Source organism: Oncorhynchus kisutch, linkage group LG16, assembly GCF_002021735.2.
Source record: "Oncorhynchus kisutch isolate 150728-3 linkage group LG16, Okis_V2, whole genome shotgun sequence".
NCBI lineage: Eukaryota > Metazoa > Chordata > Actinopteri > Salmoniformes > Salmonidae > Oncorhynchus > Oncorhynchus kisutch.
Genome location: NC_034189.2, coordinates 20,066,290 through 20,087,431, shown reverse-complemented (window position 1 = coordinate 20,087,431; position 21,142 = coordinate 20,066,290). Strand labels below are relative to the sequence as shown.

Sequence of the window (21,142 nt, the reverse complement as noted above, 5' to 3'; positions counted from 1 at the left end):
ATATAACAGCTTTCTAGGAGCTAAAAAAACATGGCGTGCTAGCTCCATCCCAGTGGCACTGTGGACTGATTCCATGGATGGATAGACAACACAGGATTATAGGTTCAAATGTCACTGATGCCGTGCCACAATAAATAAAAAATAACTGGGTTTGCAAATTTACTTCCATGTGTGCTTGGAGTTCAAAACAGTTAACCCCAACTAAACTAGCAGTGCTATTAAGTCTTATTGAAACATTCAATGAAAGTTTTAAGGAAGTTATTCAAAAACCTCCAAATAACCTGTAATTTATTTTCTCAGAACGTTAATAAAACCTCCCAGGAAAACTTTCTGGGAACATTGGAAAATGTTCTCAGAACCTCCCTGCAACCTAAAAATGTACGTTCCCAGAACAGGCAAAATGTTCACTTTCATTCTCAGAAAGCTTGCATTTTTTAGCGGTCAGGAAACGTATAGCATCGTTGCCAGTACCAATGGGAAACCAAAAATGTACGTTCCCACAACTTCCAAGGAACCAAATGTGCTAGCTGGGGTGTGTGTGTTTTATTAGAGTGTGTGTGAGTGCAATTAGCCCCAGTTGATTTCTAGAGGAGTCAGTCAGGACTCAGACAGAAGGGCAGTCAGAGAACAATGCTGGGGCTGGCTGTGAGGCACTACCACCCGCCCAGGAACTAGTGAGAGGCACGCACACTTGGGCAGTCACACACACACACACACACACACACACACACACACACACACACACACACACACACACACACACACACACACACACACACACACACACACACACACACACACACACACACACACACACACACACACACAGGAGCACACACACACACAGGAGCAGACACCCATATACACACAGGAGCACACACACATATACAATATACAGTTATATAAAGTAGGAAGTTTACATAACCCTTTGCCAAATACAATTAAACTCAGTTTTTCACAATTCCTGACATGTAATCCTAGTAAAAATGCCATCTTAGGTCAGTTAGGATCACCACTTTATTTTAAGAATGTGAAATGTCAGAATAATAGTGGAGAGAATGATTTATTTCAGCTTATATTTCTTTCATCACATTCCCAGTGGGTGAGAGGTTTACATACACTCAATTAGTATTTGGTAGCATTGCCTTTAAATTGTTTAACTTGGGTCAAACGTTTCTTGTTGCCTCCCACAAGCTTCCCACAATAAGTTGTGTGAATTTTGGCCTATTCCTCCTGACAGAGCTGGTGTAACTGAATCAGGTTTGTAGGTCTCCTTGCTCGTACAGGCTTTTTCAGTTCTGCCCACAATTTTTCTATGGGATGGGGGTCAGGGCTTTGTGATGGCCACATTTGCGACCAAGCTTAAACTTCTTGACTGATGTCTTGAGATGTTGCTTCAATATTTCCATATAATTTTCCTTCCTCATGAAGTACACTACTTTGTGAAGTACACTAGTTCCTCCTGCGGCAAAGCACCCCCACAACATGATGCTGCCACCCCCTGTGCTTCACGATTGGGATTCCTGAGCGGTATGACGGCTGCGTGGTCCCATGGTGTTTATACTTCCGTACTAGTGTCTGTACAGATGAACGTGGTAATTTCAGGCGTTTGGAAATTGCTCCAAAGGATGAACCAGACTTGTGGAGGTCTACAATTTTTTTTCTGGGGTCTTAGCTGATTTCTTTTGATTTTCCCATGATGTCAAGCAAAAGAGGAACTGAGTTTGAAGGTAGGCCTTGAAATACATCCACAGGTACACCTCCAATTGACTCAGATTATGTCAATTAGCCTATCAGAAGCTTCTAAAGCCATGACATGTATGGATGTCTGTCTGTCTGTCTGTATCAGCTGTATGGGCGTGTATGTGTAGACAGATAAGACACAACAAGCAGAGTGATGTGGCCCTTGTATCTTGTCTCTCAGTCTTTTTCCCCATACGGTTCTGGTCAAAAGTAGTGCACTAGGGAATAGGGTGCCATTTGGAACATAGCCCCTCTATGTCTGTCAGACAGTGATTCATCTAACCAGTAGCTGGCTAATGAGTTTCCAGTCCCCTCCATGCTCCTTAGAGCTAGACCCAGAGCCACTGACCGTCGGCAGAAACCATGCTCTCACACAAGCTCAAACCCTGTAAATATTTTCTTTTAACTCTTGCCGTCGTATTGTTTCCAATTTTGTGCTCTGTTGGTCCGAAACCTCTGAGTCACCCTCCCTGAAGTGAAGTGTTGAAGTGTGTGTGTAGCTGTCTACAATTCTCCCACCAACCCTCATTCTCCTCTCATGAATCACTTCTGTTCTCTCTCTCTCGCACTCACACTCTCTCTCTCTCTCTCTCTCTCTTTCTCCCTTTCTGCCTCTCTTTCTCTCTCCCTCTCTCTCTCTCTTTCTGCCTCTCTTTCTCTCTCCCTCTCCCTCTTTCCTGTCCTTTCTAACTCTAGTAGAATTGGCATCCTATCAGACCATTCTTGCTGAGAGTCTTTTACCAGTTCAGTGAATGGGGATTTGGGGAGAATCACCAGTGAATTAACATTACAGTAACACACACACACACACACACACTGCAAGGTCAGATAATAGCGATAATAGATAGTAACTGGCTGGTGAGTAGTTAGGTAGTAGCCATCAAAGCACTATTGACATTGTTGTGTGTAAGCAACAGAGAAAACATGTATCTAAAGAGTGAGGGAGAGAAAAGAGAGAGAATGGTGAGAGATGAAAGAGAGAATGGTGAGAGATTAGAGAGAGAAAGAGAGAGCAATAATGAGAATGACGAGAGAATAGAAAGAAAGAGAGAAAGTGAAAGCGAGAGAGACAATGGTGAGAGAATAGAGAGTGAGAATGGAGAGAGAATAGAAAGAATGGTGAGAGAATAGAGAGAGAATATTGAGAGAATAGAGAGGTAAAGAAAGAGAAAGGTGAGCGAAAGAGAGAATGGTGAGAGAGAAAGAGAGAGAATGATAGAGAAAGGTGAGAGTTTGCAAACAAATCATCAGGTCTGAAACGAGAGATATGGCACTATCTGATTGCTGTCTCTTCAGGCTCTCTTTTCCTCTGCTATCTCTCTCTCTCTTCCTCCGTCGTTGACTTTCCCACTGAACTCTCGGTCAACTCTTCCCTCTCTTCCTCCCTGGCGGACAGACAGAGAGATAGAGGAGTGGTGATGGGGGGGACGATACCAACTCTCGGTCAACTCATCCCTCTCTTCCTCCCTGGCGGACAGACAGAGAGATAGAGGAGCGGTGATGGGGGGGACGATACCAACTCTCGGTCAACTCATCCCTCTCTTCCTCCCTGGCGGACAGACAGAGAGATAGAGGAGCGGTGATGGGGGGACGATACCAACTCTCGGTCAACTCATCCCTCTCTTCCTCCCTGGCGGACAGACAGAGAGATAGAGGAGCGGTGATCGGGGGGACGATACCAACTCTCGGTCAACTCATCCCTCTCTTCCTCCCTGGCGGACAGACAGAGAGATAGAGGAGCGGTGATCGGGGGGACGATACCAACTCTCGGTCAACTCATCCCTCTCTTCCTCCCTGGCGGACAGACAGAGAGATAGAGGAGCGGTGATGGGGGGACGATACCAACTCTCGGTCAACTCATCCCTCTCTTCCTCCCTGGCGGACAGACAGAGAGATAGAGGAGCGGTGATGGGGGGGACGATACCAACTCTCGGTCAACTCATCCCTCTGTTCCTCCCTGGGAAACAGACAGAGAGATAGAGGAGCGGTGATGGGGGGACGATACCAACTCTCGGTCAACTCATCCCTCTCTTCCTCCCTGGCGGACAGACAGAGAGATAGAGGAGCGGTGATGGGGGGGACAATACCAACTCTCGGTCAACTCATCCCTCTCTTCCTCCCTGGCGGACAGACAGAGAGATAGAGGAGCGGTGATCGGGGGGACGATACCAACTCTCGGTCAACTCATCCCTCTCTTCCTCCCTGGCGGACAGACAGAGAGATAGAGGAGCGGTGATGGGGGGGACGATACCAACTCTCGGTCAACTCATCCCTCTCTTCCTCCCTGGCGGACAGACAGAGAGATAGAGGAGCGGTGATCGGGGGGACGATACCAACTCTCGGTCAACTCATCCCTCTCTTCCTCCCTGGCGGACAGACAGAGAGATAGAGGAGCGGTGATGGGGGGACGATACCAACTCTCGGTCAACTCATCCCTCTCTTCCTCCCTGGCGGACAGACAGAGAGATAGAGGAGCGGTGATGGGGGGACGATACCAACTCTCGGTCAACTCATCCCTCTCTTCCTCCCTGGGAAACAGACAGAGAGATAGAGGAGCGGTGATGGGGGGACGATACCAACTCTCGGTCAACTCATCCCTCTCTTCCTCCCTGGCGGACAGACAGAGAGATAGAGGAGCGGTGATCGGGGGGACGATACCAACTCTCGGTCAACTCATCCCTCTCTTCCTCCCTGGCGGACAGACAGAGAGATAGAGGAGCGGTGATGGGGGGGACAATACCAACTCTCGGTCAACTCATCCCTCTCTTCCTCCCTGGCGGACAGACAGAGAGATAGAGGAGCGGTGATCGGGGGGACGATACCAACTCTCGGTCAACTCATCCCTCTCTTCCTCCCTGGCGGACAGACAGAGAGATAGAGGAGCGGTGATGGGGGGGACGATACCAACTCTCGGTCAACTCATCCCTCTCTTCCTCCCTGGCGGACAGACAGAGAGATAGAGGAGCGGTGATCGGGGGGACGATACCAACTCTCGGTCAACTCATCCCTCTCTTCCTCCCTGGCGGACAGACAGAGAGATAGAGGAGCGGTGATCGGGGGGACGATACCAACTCTCGGTCAACTCATCCCTCTCTTCCTCCCTGGCGGACAGACAGAGAGATAGAGGAGCGGTGATCGGGAGGACGATACCAACTCTCGGTCAACTCATCCCTCTCTTCCTCCCTGGCGGACAGACAGAGAGATAGAGGAGCGGTGATCGGGGGGACGATACCAACTCTCGGTCAACTCATCCCTCTCTTCCTCCCTGGCGGACAGACAGTGAGATAGAGGAGCGGTGATGGGGGGGACGATACCATAAAATAAAAGAAAGAAGGGAGACAGTTATAGTGACAGTGGTATGAACTGCTGCTGACCTGCCCGTTGGGATGGCCAACCTCTGTCTTGAGCTGTCTGCCTGCTGTCACCATGGTGACCGACCAGCCGCCCTGCCTCAAAGAATGCCGAGCCGTCGTCCTGTCGCAGGGGGGTCAGACTGGGTCTCCCACTCTGCTCTCTCTTCCGTTGTCACCCGCAGAGACTAAAGGGGCAATCTGCTCCCTCAATCACTGTCTTCCACCGTCACTGTGTCAAGGCTTCAGATTGACCTCCCCAACACTTAGACCAAACACATACACAGTGTCAGGTAGCTACATCGTCTCCACACTGTCAACTGGGATTTTGTCATATTTTACTTGTAATTAAAACGAGCTCAGCTGATTTCGAACTGAAAAGTCTGAGCCTTTGGAAGTCGAGATGAGATGGACGGAGGGATGAAAGAGTGGAGGGCTGGAGGAATGAAAGGATAAAGGGATAAAACACAGTGTCCATCAAAGTCATTCTTCAAGTATACCATGGGGGGGGGGGGACAGACGGACAGAGACAGAGTGATAGAAAGAAATGCTATTATTTTCACACTGGCAGCTTGCCGACACCATGTCAGTGTAGTGCTCCCCATGTTCCCCGTAGGACAGGAGAAAATACTATTCTGATGTTGTGTTCCCTCATATGAATCATGTATGAGTTTGTGTGTGCGTGCGAGTGTATTCAAGTGGGAACTACCTAACAAAAAAGTGGCCCGCTGGTGTGACATCTCTGATGTTGGAATATTGCCGTCCCTGGCTCTTCCCCCCCTGCTGCTCCTCGGCAACCCCCCCGGCAATGCTAGCTTGGCCAATTAGGCTCCGTAATTGAAACAATTATCCAATTAGAAGCCTCTCAGATGGGCCCTGACACCTGGCTGTCCCTCAGGCAGCCTAACATCTGCCAGTACCCCGATGTCCACCCTGGATCGTCCTCTAACCAAGCCCCAGGACGGAGTGTTGATCTGGGCCAGATGTGTCCTCCACCCTGGAGGTCACCTTGACCATTATTACACTGATCAGTTTAGCAGGGTTACAAAGTCCTTAAGTAGTTACGATCTGCCTTGAGATCAGTTCCATATCAACACTCAATGGATGTATCCTCTCTTTTCTATATACCTTCCTGATTTAAGATGAGACTTCCTCTCTTGGCCTCTTTTATGTGTTTTTGAGCATGAAAGTTGAACGTGTTGTGGCATGGTGTGTTATTGGGATATTGGGTGCGTGGGTAGGGTTTCTCTGGTGTCTCCTCTCCTCTCTCTGAGGTTTAATTAGGAGAAGAGAAACCACACAGAGACTATAGACCCCCCCCCCCCCCACACACACACACACACACAGGAATGTTTAAACACACACACAGATGCGAACAGGCACACACATACTGATGCACACACACATACACTGGAAAATGTGTATACACACACGCATACAGTATAAGAATGGAGGCACACTCAAAAGCACGCATGCATGCACACTCTAGGGGCTAAAAGATTTGGATAAAGACGGGGAGAGAAAATAATAGGAACGCGGAAAGAAGAATAGAGACAGAGAGGGAGGGAGGGAGGGAGGACACACAAGGGAGCAATAGAAACAGACAGAAACATAACAGGATGGAATGTACAATAAAGTGGGGACAAGGAATATAACAGTCGGGACACGGTGAACATTTTCATTGTATTCCAATTACACACCCCACAGTCACGCTAGCTTTACAAGGCACATCATATCCGCAATGCTTTTCTACTCCAAACTGCACGAACTGAGCTAAAATACAGTATCATTTCCTTGAACCAAAAAAATAGTATTTTTTTCCCAAAACCGACTCTCCTTATTATTTGCATCAACCTATCTGTGTTTAAATTCATGGCCCCCATCAGAACTCTGCTTCCAAATTAACTCACCGTCTCCTCTCCCTCAATTCCAAATACAAATAGCTTTATTGGCAAAAAGCAAACCCAGACAGCTGAAGCAATAATACAGTTAATGAGGACATTAAATGGAACAATTATGGGATGGTGATAACCCAATAACAAGGGACAAACTGGAGGGACTAAGGCTGTGTTCCAAATGCCATCCTAATCCCTGCATAGTGCAGTACTTCTGAACAGAACCCTATGGGCCCTGTTCAAAAGTAGTGCACTATATAGGGAATGGGGTGCGATTTGGTACGCAGACTAGGAGTACAGCTTGACAGTAACATTAATGATGGGGCGGAGAGAGAGAGAGAAGCAATGCTACTGGAATATAACAGGCACATCTCTCTCTCAATTCAATTCAAGGGACTTTATTGGCATTGGAAACACAGTACCAGTCAGAAGTTTGGACACACCTACGCATTCAAGGGTTTTTCTTTATTTATTACTATGTTCTACATTGTAGAATAATAGTGAAGACATGAAAGCTATGAAATAACACATATGGAATCATCTAGTTATCAAAAAAGTGTGAAACAAATCCAAATATATTTTAGATTTGAGATTCTTCAAAGTAGCCACCCTTTGCCTTGATGTCAGCTTTTCATACTCTTGGCATTCTCTCAACCAGCTACATGAGGTAGTCACCTGGAATGCATTTCAATTAACAGGTGTGCCTTGTTAAATGTTAATTTATGTATTTTGTTCCCTTCTTAATGCTTTTGAGCCAATCAGTTGTATTGTGACAAGGTTCCAAAATAAGTTCCAAAAGAATAAAGACGTTTCAAATGTAATATTATGTCTATATACAGTGTTGTAATGATGTGCAAATAGTTAAAGTGAAAAAGGGATAAATATGGGTTGAATTTACAATGGTGTTTGTTCTTCACTGGTTGCTGCTGTGATGCTGTGATGGCACACTGTGCTATTTCACCCAATAGATATGGGACTTTATCAAAATTTGATTTGTTTTCATGTTCTTTGTGGGTCTGTGTAATCTGAGGGAAATATGTGTCTCTATGGTCATACATTTGGCAGGAGGTTAGGAAGTGCAGCTCAGTTTCCACCTCATTTTGTGGGCAGTGTGCACATAGCCTGTCTTTTCTTGAGAGCCAGGTCTGCCTACGGCGGCCTTTCTCAATAGCAAGGCTATGCTCACTGAGTCTGTACATAATCAAAGCTTTCCTTAAGTTTGGGTCAGTCACAGTGGTCAGGTATTCTGCCAATGTGTACTCTCTGTTTAAGGCCAAATATCATTCTAGTTTGCAGTTTTTTTGTTCAATCTTTCCAATGTGTTAAGTAATTATTTTTTAGTTTTCTCCTGATTTGGTTGGGTCTAATTGTGCTGTTGTCCTGGGGCTCTGTGGGGTGTGTTTGTGTTTTTGAACAGAGCCCCAGGACCGGCTTGCTTAGGGGACTCTTCTCCAGGTTCATCTCTCTGTAGGTGATGGCTTTGTTGTGGAAGGTTTGGGAATCGCTTCCTTTTAGGTGGTTGTAGAATTTAATTGTAGAATCCAGTGGTTTCTGGTAGTCTTTAATAGATGATTCTAAGATTTGTATTTGATCATTTATATGTTTTTGTTGTTTGTTCTTTGTTATAGTGCCAAAAAGATTGGAGAAATGGTTTAGCCATACATCTCCATTTTGGAAAGTCTCTTTCTCTCTCCCTCTCTTTCTCTCTCCCTCCCTCCCTCTCTCTCTTTCTCTCTCTCTCTCTGCCTCTCTCTCTCTCTCTCTCTCTCTCTGCCTCTCTCTCTCTCTCTCTCTCTCTGCCTCTCTGCCTCTCTCTCTCTCTCTCTCTCTCTCTGCCTCTCTCTCTCTCTCTGCCTCTCTCTCTCTCTCTGCCTCTCTCTCTCTCTCTCTCTCTCTGCCTCTCTCTCTGCCTCTCTCTCTGCCTCTCTCTGCCTCTCTCGCTCTCTCTCTGCCTCTCTCTCTCTCTCTCTGCCTCTCTCTCTCTCTCTCTGCCTCTCTCGCTCTCACTCTCTGCCTCTCTCTCTCACTCTCTGCCTCTCTCTCTCTCTCTGCCCCTCTCTCTCTGCCTCTCTCTCTCACTCTCTGCCTCTCTCTCTCTCTCGCTGCCTCTCTCTCTCTCTGCCTCTCTCTTTCTTACTCAGTATGTGTGTGCAGATTGGTGCATTCCCATGTGTGTGTATATACTTATTGATGTGTGTGTGCGTTTGTGTTTCCATGCCACAGCTGGGATCCAAAGCATCCGGAAGCTTCTCTAAGCTGCTTATAAACAGCCACTGATGACCATTGACCCTTATGGTCAGTGAAAGACCGGTCTAATCCAGTATCCTGTGTGTGTGGTGTGTGTGTGCACGTGCACGTGTGTATGTCTGTGTTTGGGCCCCTGTGTGTGTGTGAGTGTCCAAGCGGGCATCCTTCTGAGTGTGTGCGCGTGCCCAATAGGAAATGAATATCTATAACTATTGGGGCATCAATAGCGTCTCCATGGTGATTACAGCCAACAAAAAGGACTAAGGATGGATCAGCGATGATCATAGAGGGCTTGGATGAGCGATGTGATTATGTCTATACTTTAGTGAGTTATCTTCTTCAACGCTGATGATGAATCCCTACATAGATGCATTGGACCTGGCACAATGTGTAGGGGTTGTTTTTGTGGGTGAAATAAGTCCGAGAAGATATTGATATAGATTTTCATTCCCAGTACACTAAATTACTTACAGGTCACTTGCTAGAAATTCACAGATAGCAATACAGACATGAATGATGGGCTGTGCTGATTGGTAGGCCATCTGTGATATCAAGAGTAATCCTTAATCTGTTATTTTCTCCCTTTCCCTCTCTCCCACCTCCTCCCCCCCCCCTCTTCTGCAGGGTCCGTTTGTGACGGCGACAGTTGACCAGGAACTGTGACGGCAGACATCGACCGTGATGAGGACCGTACAGGAGGATGGAACGTAACAGAGTTCTGACCGTGGAACCGTTCTTGACAGCGACCGTAGAACACCAACACTGACCACAACCACACCTTCTAAAGACCGCCCGGTCTCCCCCTAACCCCCAACCTCTCCCGCCCCCCTGTATTACACCGCACCACCCGCGCCACTCCACTCCTCATCCACCCATCCTCCTGTACTCCCTCCCTCGCTCCAGACCTCCACCCTTTCTGAGGGTCCACTTTTTTCTTTCATTAACACTCTCAACTACCCCTTCTCTCGTATTCTCTTTCTATTCCCTTTCTCTCCAATATTCTATATCTTCATGAACATTGAGTCCTCTTTGGAACCCTAACATAGACGGACGAATATCTTTGAGTTGGAGGTGGAGTCTATAGCTATCAGTCATGTATCTTTTCCCTCTATCCCTGTGTAAGCCAAATGGGCGGGGTCTCAGCATTAGTCCCCGCCCCCGCTGCAACATGGCCGACACCTGTCTAGTCTGGCTGTTGGGCCTGGCTCTCCGCCTCTCTCTGACCTCCTGCCAGAAGATAGACCCTGCCAACAAGCTGCCCACGGTGACCACCAACTACGGCAAGCTGCGCGGGCTCAAAAAGGACCTGAACAACGAGATCTTGGGGCCAGTGGAGCAGTACCTGGGCGTGCCCTACGCCACCGCGCCCATCGGCGACCGCCGCTTTCAGCCACCCGAGGCTCCGGGCTCTTGGCAGGAGATCCGCAACGCCACAGCATTCGCCCCGGTATGCCCGCAGAACGTGCACGGCGTGCTGCCGGAGATCATGCTGCCGGTGTGGTTCACCGACAACCTGGATGTGGCGGCCAGCTACATCCAGAACCAGAGCGAGGACTGCCTCTACCTCAACGTCTACGTGCCCACCGAGGACGGTGAGTGTCGGGTAGGGGTGGTCCTTCTCTCCCATAGGGGGCGCCACTCATGTCTATCTATACACCTACATGTGGGTAGGAGGGTGAGGATAGAAAGGGGAGAAGGAAGGTGGATCTGTCATTAGATCAGATCTAATTATCTTCTTTCAGTCCTTTGTTTGTCCCCAAAACATATCTAAACCCCCTGAAACCTCACTCTCCTTGCCCAAATCATTTCCAAATGTTTTTCCTGAATTTGGTTCAGTAGGTCGGGGGCATGCAGATGAAGTTTGAGGAACGGTCACTTTGTAAAGCCTGTTCTGCTTGTCTAAATCATTTTCAGACAATTTTAAGGTCTTCTCCCATTTTCTTTTTAGGGGTGCCACTGAGCTATGTCTGAGTCTGGGTTGAACAAGGTAAGGGGAGAGGGAAGGAGGAAAAGCAGGGGCGGACTACGACCAGTAATCGGCCCTCACATTTCTAACACAACACACTGCCCCATTTTTTTTCCTCGAGGCCCCCAAACTGGCCAATTGTTTCCATTACGGTCCCCATTTTTAGCCAGGTAATGATAATTTTCTGTGAAAAACCCAAGTTAGACATGCTCACTTGGCTAAGAATGGACTAGCCCGTCTGGCCTTTGCCCAAAATGGCCAGTCCGTCCCTGAGGAAAATGTAAGGCTTCTTCTACTGATTCAAACCCTCGTTGCCTTGCCTCAAAATAATTATCTGACAGTTGTGTCAATCTTGTGTGAATCTTTGATGGTCTGGGGTGCAGGAAGGGAAGGAGAGGAGGACAGAGTTTCTTTCATCTCAACTGTCACCTGTCACCAGAAATACTGTATCTAAAACCTCCCTAGAAACTTCTCTCCTTCCTCCAAATCATTTCCACATTTATTTTGGCAAGGGGATTAAATCTTTTCATTTTTCATACTTTTCTCCTATGAACAGACAAAGTGTCAGAAACGTTTACATTTCGAACAGCTTGTAGGAAATGCACTACATGTCCAAATTTATGTGGACACCTGCTCGTTGAACATCTCAAAATCATGGGCATTAATCTGAAGTTGATCCCCCCCTTTGCTGCTATAACAGCCTCCACTATTCTGGGAAGGCTTTCCACTAGATGTTGGAACATTTCTGCGGGAACTTGCTTCCGTTCAGCCACAAGAGCATTAGTGAGGTCGGGCACTGATGTTGGGAGATTAGGCCTCCTGGCTCGCAGTTGTCGTTCCAATTCATCCCTAAGGTGTTCGATGGAGTTGAGGTCAGGGCTCTGTGCAGGTCAGTCAATTTCCTTCACCCCGATCTCGACAAACCATTTCTGTATGGACCTCGCTTTGTGCGCAGGGGCATTGCCATGCTGAAACAGGAAAGGGCCTTCCCCAAACTCTTGCCACAAAGTTGGAAGCACAGAATCGTCTAGAATGTCATTGTATGCTGTACGTTTAGATTACCCTTCACTGAAGCCAAGCCGAACCATGAAAAACAGCCCCAAACCATTATTCCTCCTCCACCAAACGTTATAGTTGACACTATGCATTTGGGCAGGTAGCATTCTCCTGGTATCCGCCAAACCCATATTAATCAGTTGAATTTGGGGCCGCGGGTAGCCTAGTGATTAGAGCGTTGGGCCAGTGACGAAAGGTTGGTAGATCAAATCCCAGAGCTGACAAGGTAAAAATCTGTCGTTCTGCCCTTGAACAAGGCAGTTAACCCACTGTTCCTAGGCCGTCATTTTCAATAAGAATTTGTTCTTAACTGACTTGCCTAGTTAAATAAAGGATAAGTAAATAAAATAAAATAAACCTGGATGAAGTGCGATTCATGACTCCAGACAATGCTCCAGAGTCCAATAGCGGTGAGCTTTGCACCTCTACAGTTGACACTTGGCATTGTGCATGGCGATCTTAGGCTTGTGTGCGGCTGCTCGGCCATGGAAAGCCATTTCATGAAGCTCCCGACGAACAGTTATTGGGCTGACGTTGCTTCCAGACACAGTTTGGAACTTGGTAGTGAGGTTTGCAACCAAGGACAGACTATTTTTACGCACTTCAGCACTCAGCGGTCCTGCTCTGTGAGCTTGTGTGGCCTACCACTTTGCGGCTGAGCCATTGTTGCTCCTAGACGTTTCCACATCACAATAACAGCACTTACATTTGACCGTGCAGCTCTAGCAGGGCAGGAATTTGACGAACCGACTTGTTGGAAAGGTGGCATCCTATGATGGTGCCACGTTAAAAGTCACTGAGCTCTTCAGTATGGCCATTCTACTGCCAATGTTTGTCTATGGAGATTGCATGGCTGTGTGGTGTTTATTGCAAAGATATGAGGACCTGATCCTTTTCTATGCTTCACCATCACCCACAGGATTCTGTTTGGTCTGTCAATATCACAGACTGACCTCCAAACTGCCTAGATCTAGCTTTTTAGATACTCACTCTCAACTGTTACTAACACTAGGTACTATCTAGACTTTTATGAGAGGTTTTTAAGCGTGCTTTTTTTCTAAAGTTTGTGTTTGTGTCCTGAGAAACACTACAAGAAGACAGTGCTCTCTGCTCTGAAATAACACCAAATAGCACTTTAACAGTACAGTCAGCTCCACTGGGGGTTCCACTGTGTGTGTGTGTGTGTGTACATCCAATGATCCCGCAGTGTGTCAAAGGTGTTGATCTGGGTCTCACCATCCCACCATCTCTCCAGATAGCATCAGTCTTTCCCCCCTGACACCTCTCAGTGAGATAGGGCTCACCACTTCCCCCTTCTCACCCCTTCTCACCCATCACTTCCCCCTTCTCACCCCTTCTCACCCACCACTTCCCCCTTCTCACCCTTCAAACTCTCAACACCTAGGTTTAGTCCCAAAAGGCACCCTGTTCCCTGTGTATCGTTTGATCAGAGTCTGGTCTAAAGTAGTGCACTATGTAGGGAATAGGGTGCCATTTGGGACACAGTCATATACCAACTATCTCTAAATCAGATCAAGCTTCTGCCAGTCTCTGTCTTTTCGCAGTCTCTTCTTCTGCTCATTTACATGGGGATTTTCACCTTACACACACAGACACACACACACACACACACACACACAGTGGAACCCCCAGTGGAGCTGAGGCTGCATTGAGTGAGGCTGCGTGAGGCTGCATTCAAAATGGCATCCTATTCCCTGCTACTACTTTTAACCAGGGTTATGGCATCCTATTCCCTACTACTACTTTTAACCAGGGTTATGGCATCCTATTCCCTGCTACTACTTTTAACCAGGGTTATGGCATCCAATTCCCTACTACTACTTTTAACCAGGGTTATGGCATCCTATTCCCTGCTACTACTTTGAACCAGGGTTATGGCATCCTATTCTGTTTATAGTGCACTAGGGAAGGGGATACCTAGTCAGTTGAACAACTGATTGAATTCAACTGAAGTGTGTCTTCCGCATTTAACCCAACCCCCAGAATTGATGTCATCAGCACCCGGTGGCAGCTTTTGTTAGGGGTTAACTGCCTTGATCAAGGGCAGAATGGCAGATTTTCCCCTAGGGAATAGGGTGTCATTACAGGCTCACCCAGAGTGTTTGACCTTCAACCTCACAGTTTGTTGTATGTCATGAAACAACAACATGATTGCTGTGTGTAATAGTACAGTATATGGACATTCTGCAGTGATATTGACTACCATCATCACTACACTAGCTTCCTATGGGGACCAGGGGATAGGCTATCTAGTATGTATATGTCTATGTCTCTCTTGGTGTGTGCGTGCTCGCGCGTGTGTGTGTGTGTGTGTGTGTGTGAGGTGAGTCTATATACCCCCTAGACAGAGACTGATGAACAGGCAATGATCAGCTGCCCAGCGCCTCTCTCCTCTCCCTGAGCTGGCTGTGGGTGTGAAGGATGAGTTCAGGGGAGACACACTTACACACACACCGAACCCCCCCCCTACACATACACACAAGTTAGCCAAACAGGTTTTTTACAGGCACCTTTTCTTCTTCAATCCTCTTCTCTGGTGTATTTAAAGGAGCAGTTCTGCTGTTATCACAATGCTGTATTGACAGCCACTGAGGAGGAGGAGGTGTGTCAGGCTTAGAGACCCTGTGGGAGCCTGGACACCTGTGGCAGTTGTCCTGATGCTATTACAGTATAGGGGGGAGAGGCCGTGGTTTCATTTAGGTCTTCCAGTTGATCCATTGACGGCATCGCTAGCAAACGCAGATGAGACTTGGGATTGAGTGGCGGCCAACACTCATTCCCCTAACACCCATTCCCCTAACACCCATCCCTTAACACCCATTCCCCTAACACTCATCCCTTAACACTCATCCCCCCTAACACTCATCCCCCTAATACTCATTCCCCTAACACTCATCCCCCTAACACCCATCCCCCTAACACCCATCCCCCTAACACCCATTCCCCTAACACCCATCCCCTTAACACTCATCCCCCTTAACACTCATCCCCCTAACACCCACCCCCTAACACTCATCCCCCTAACACTCATCCCCCTAACACCCATTCCCCTAACACTCACCCCTTAACACCCATTCCCCTAACACCCATTCCCCTAACACTCATCCCTTAACACCCATTCCCCTAACACTCATCCCACTCTCCAGTCATCCAGATACCCATCCATACACATAATATGTGATATACAGTACCATCCATACACATAATATGTGATATACAGTACTTATTGAAACCCCCATCTAGTACTGTGTCGGACCCCCTTTTGCCTCCAGAACAGACTGAATTCTTTAGGGCATTCTACAAGGTGTCAGAAACGTGCCACAGGGATGTTGGTTCATGCTGATGTGATGGCATCACGCAGTTGCTGCAAATTGGACGGCGGTAGATTCGTGCTGTGAACAGCCCGTTCCATCTCATCCCAAAGAGGCTCTATTGAGTGGAGGTCTGGGGACTGACCAGGCCACTCAAGTATACTGAACTCACTGTCATGTTCTAGGTGATGCTTTTTCACTCCTCAATTGTCCAGTGTTGGTGATCACGGGCACACAGGAGCCGCTTCTTCTTGTTTTTAGCTGATAGGAGTGGAACCCAGTGTGTTCGTCTGCTGCAGTAATCCATCTGTGATGAGGATTGACGAGTTGTGCGTTCCCGAGATGCCGCTCTGCACAACACTGTTGGACTGCGTCGTTATTTGTCTGTTTGTGGCCTACCTGTTAGCTTGCACGATTATTGTCATCCTCCTTTGACCTCTCTCATTACTGAGCAGTTTTCACCCACAGGACTGCCTGCTGACTGGATGTTTTCTGTTTGTCGCACCATTCTCGGTAACCCCTAGACACAGTCGTGTGTGAAAATCCCAGGAGGCCGGCCGTGTCTGAGATACTGGAATCGGCACCACGCTCAGTCTCTTCAGGTCACTAATTTCTCCCATTCTAACGTTCAATCAAACAGTAACTGAATGCCTCGATGCCTGTCTGCCTGCTTTATATAGCAAGCCACAGCCACATGACTCACTGTCTGTAGGAGCGAACCATTTTCGCGAATGGGGTGTACCTTGAACGGGGTGTACCTTGAACGGGGTGTACCTTGAACGGGGTGTACCTTGAACGTCGTTATTTGTCGTTATTTGTCGTTATACCTAATAAACTGTCCAGCGAGTGTATTTTCCTGTCACATTCTGATAGTTGATATTAAGATGTTCAATCAATACTAACGCAATGAGCACTAGGCAGCAAAGCTACATCTATATTCAGACACGCTGTACACTGGTAGATGACGATAATAATAAATAAATAAACCAGAAAGTAAATAAATAAATAAGTCTTGCTCCTCCCGACGTGTGCCTGCCTGCCTGCCTGTCTGCCTGTTTGTCTGCCTGCATTTCTGTCTGTCTGTCTGTCTGTCTGTCTGTCTGTCTGTCTGTCTGTCTGTCTGTCTGTCTGTCTGTCTGTCTGTCTGTCTGTCTGTCTGTCTGTCTGTCTGTCTCTCTGTCTGTCTGTCTGTCTGTCTGTCTGCTTGCCTGCCTGTCTGCCTGTCTGCCAGTGGAAGATGTGCATTGTCTTTGATGCGAGAACAAACCTTGATCGTTCCTCAGATGTTTTTCTCCTCCTTATTGTTCTCCTGTCGTATCCTCCAGTAGAAAAGGGGAAAGGGGAAATAAAAGAGGAAAAGAAGTGGATCACAATCTTTCCTAGGGGGACATGAAAAACAATTACAAGTGAAGGCCTTGGTGTTGTATGTATAGGGGCCTAGTAATTGGTAGGAGTACCCACTGTACTCACACATACACGCACACACACTTTCACTCACCACTCACTCACACACACACACACACACACACACACACACACACACACACACACACACACACACACACACACATACACGCCATACATACAAACCACACACGCACTTCTCCCTTTGAAGTAAAGGGGTTGATGAAACTGGAGGAGACGAAACAGCAAACTGCAAAACAGAAAGATAGTGAAAGGAGATTATAACAGGTGGACCACCAGAGTTAAATTCAAGTGCAATAGATCTGTGGGGAATAATATCTCTTTTTTGAGAGAGATTGTGGGGATTGAGGGATGAAGAGATGGAGGGTGGTAGGTAGGGGCACAAACTACTCTTGCACAACATAAACAACAGAACGGTCGCTGAACCAAAGCGCCCCCAGCCCCTCCCTCTTTTTGACTCTTCAGAGCCGATCCCATCATTTTCAAAAGCAGAAACGCGGTCAAACGAGGTTTTCATTTGGCTTTGGGGGGAGGAATTACATCAGCCTGGGTCAATTACCCAGTTATATACACACACACCACACACACACACACACACACACACACACACACACACACACACACACACACACACACACACACACACACACACACACACACACACACACAATTACCCAGTAAGGACTTTTATTCCGTATTAATGAACACAGACTGGTAACACTCTGATACGTGTGGAAATAAGCAGCTGGAGCTATGCTGGAGGGGTGTGTACTTGACTGGCTGGTAAGAGGGGTTATGTGTGTGGTGTGTGTTCAGTGTTAGGGGTGTAAGGGTATAGGTTGATGTTTATTTTTATATATCCAATGCGAATGAGGGGGGTCTGGGCATTTTAAGAGACCCAGAAAAGAATAGCCTTGTATTTTGAGACAGGATGAAAAGACTAAATGGATGAGATGAAAGAGGGAGAGTGATGGAAGCGGAGGGAGGGAAAGTACGGTAGCTTAGATGCTTAGATCGATGATGTGAGCCGGGGAGGAAAGCGGAAGGTGGGAGTGAAGGGGGAGAGGTAGGTCGTCTTGGCAACCCTCCAGCACTTCCTGCTTTTCCCTGTGAGCACTCGTCAGAGACCACATCCATTTACCTTGAATGAGGGCTATTTATAACCTCTGAGGCAGAAAGGGAGAGAGGGAGAGGGAAAGAGAGCGTGTGTCGGGAGGGTAGTAGTGGGGGGGTTAGTCACATGCTCCTGAATTCCTCCTCTGTCTCGCCGCTACGCTGTTGTGGTATTTGCCTGGGTCTTCTATTGTATTGGCTTAGCTCCTCACTTACTCTCTCGCTCTCTCATTCTGTCTCTTTATTCAACTCTCACGTTATCACTCCCCTTCCTGCATTGCTACTCTTTTTCTTCCACTACTCTTCTTCCTCTATACCCAACCATCTTGCTCTCCTTCAGCCCCTTTCACTCCTCTCTCCCCTACTCTCTCCACTCCTCTCTCCCCTGCTCTCTCCCCTACTCTCTCCACTCCTCTCTCCACTCCTCTCTCCCCTACTCTCTCCACTCCTCTCTCCCCTACTCTTTCCACTCCTCTCTCCCTTGCTCTCTCCACTCCTCTCTCCCCTACTCTCTCCCCTGCTCTCTCCACTCCTCTCTCCCCTGCTCTCTCCACTCCTCTCTCCCCTGCTCTCTCCACTCCTCTCTCCCCTACTCTCTCCCCTGCTCTCTCCACTCCTCTCTCCCCTGCTCTCTCCACTCCTCTCTCCCCTGCTCTCTCCACTCCTCTCTCCACTCCTCTCTCCCCTGCTCTCTCCCCTACTCTCTCCACTCCTCTCTCCCCTACTCTCTCCACTCCTCTCCCCTGCTCTCTCCCCTACTCTCTCCCTACTCTCTCCACTCCTCTCTCCCCTCCTCTCTTCCCTCCTCTCTTCCCTCCTCTCCTCTCTTTCCATCTTTTTCTACAGTTGAAATCGGAAGTTTACATACTCCTTAGCCAACTACTTTTAAACTCAGTTTTTCACTATTCCTGACATTTAATCCTAGCAAAAATTCCCTGTCTTAGGTCAGTTTCGGGAAGCATTCCACAAGCTTCCCACAATAAGTTGGGTGAATTTTGGCCCATTCCTCCTGACAGAGCTGGTGTAAATGAGTCAGGTTTGTAGGCCTCCTTGCTCGCACACACCTTTTCAGTTCTGCCCACAATGGTCCCATAGGATTGAGGTCATGGCTTTGTGATGGCCGCTCCAATACCTTGACTTTGTTGTCCTTAAGCCATTTTACCACAACTTTGGAAGTATGCTTGGGGTCATTGTCAATTTGGAAGACCCATTTGCGACCAAGCTTTAACTTCTTCACTGATGTCTTGAGATGTTGCTTCAATATATCCACATAATTTTCCATCCTCATGATGCCATCTATTTTGTGAAATGCACCAGTCTCTCATGTAGAAAAGCACCCCCACAACATGATGCTGCCACCCCCGTGCTTCACGGTTGGGATGGTGTTCTTCGGCTTGCAAGCCTCCCCCTTTTTCCTCCAAACATAATGTTGGTCATTATGGCCAAACAGTTCTATTTTTGTTTCATCAGACCAGAGGACATTTCTCCAAAGAGTACGATCTTTGTCCCCATTTGCAGTTGCAAACCGTAGTCTGGCATTTTTTTATGGCGGTTTTGGAGCAGTGGCTTCTTCCTTGCTGAGTGACATTTCAGGTTATGTCGATATAGGACTCGTTTTACTGGGGATATAGATACTTTTGTACCTGTTTCCTCCAGCATCTTCACAAGGTCCTTTGCTGTTGTTTTGGGATTGATTTGCACTTTTCGCACCAAAGTACGTTCATCTCTAGGAGACAAAACTTCCTGAGCGGTATAACGACTGCGTGGTCCCATGGTGTTTATACTTGCGTACTATTGTTTGTACAGCTGAACGTGGTACCTTCAGGCGTTTGGAAATTGCTCCCAAGGATGAGGTCTTGGCTGATTTCCTTTGATTTCCCCATGATGTCAAGCAAAAAGGCACTGCGTTTGAAGGTAGGCCTTGAAATACATCCACAGGTACACCTCCAATTGACTCAAATGATGTCAATTAGCCTATCAGAAGCTTCTAAAGCCATGACATAATTTTCTGTAATTTTCCAAGCTGTTTAAAGGGACAGTCAACTTAGTGTATGTAAACTTCTGACCCAATGGAATTGTGATACAGTAAATTATAAATTAAATAATCTGCCTGTAAACAGTTGTTGGAAAAATTACTTGTGTCATGCACAAAGTAGATAACCGACTTGCCAAAACTATAGTTTGTTAACAAGAAATTTCTAGAGTGGTTGAAAAATGAGTTTTAATGACTCCAACCTAAGTGTATGTAAACTTCCCACTTCAATTGTACATGCTGCCCCTTTCATTTGTAGCTAAGGGAAAAACAGCACCACCTTCCAATCTCTAATCTTCAACATACAGTAGGATCTGGATGAGAAGTGAATATAGAAATGTTTCTCATACCAGACACAGGATTTAGACGAACGTTATACCCTGTCAGGGAAAAGAGTTTGACGTGTCACCATCAACTCTTCCCTGGATAGTTTTATTTAGTTGAATAGGGTCCCTTAGGGAATCCAGAGCTATAATTCTAGATCACTTACACACTTGTGTGTAAAAGGAAATGCACGCAGATCTATCGTACTACAGATCTATAACAACTGTGAGTAGTTATGGCGATAGAGGAGACTGGATTCGTACACAGGCTGCATCTCAAATTGCCCTCTATTCCCTACATTTTGCAATACTTTTGGCGAGAGCCTTCTGGGCCCTTGTCAAAAGCAGTGCACTAAATAGGGAATAGGGTGCCATTTGGGACGCAGACCACAGTGTTGGTCCTATTCTTGTGATGTATAATAATGATTCCATGTGGGAATCACGGTGTCTTTACTGATTCTAGATCAGTTATCCATCTGTGTGGAGAGGGATAGAGAGGGAACAGATCCACCGCAGGTTCAGCAGTGTTCAGTAGTGTTCAGTAGTGTTCAGCAGTGTTCAGCAGTGTTCAGTGCATCCATTGTTACTTGTTCTTCAATTCACCTTGGGAAACAAGACATTCATATTCTCTATTTTGCAAGATCTTTTTGAAAAGTTCCA

The 21,142-nt window shown here is 47.1% G+C and overlaps 1 protein-coding gene across 4 annotated transcripts in view; it reads left to right on the top strand.

Moving 5' to 3' along the window:
• nlgn2a (neuroligin 2a) overlaps window positions 1-21,142 on the top strand; it is a 316,013-nt gene that overhangs the window by 104,700 nt on the left and 190,171 nt on the right. For all 4 annotated transcript variants that reach the window (XM_031791956.1, XM_031791955.1, XM_031791958.1 and 1 more), the window contains exon 2: window positions 9,860-10,827. In XM_031791956.1, the coding sequence (XP_031647816.1) occupies window positions 10,329-10,827 (499 nt within the window). In that variant the 5' untranslated portion in view covers window positions 9,860-10,328. The remainder of the gene's footprint in view (window positions 1-9,859; window positions 10,828-21,142) is intronic.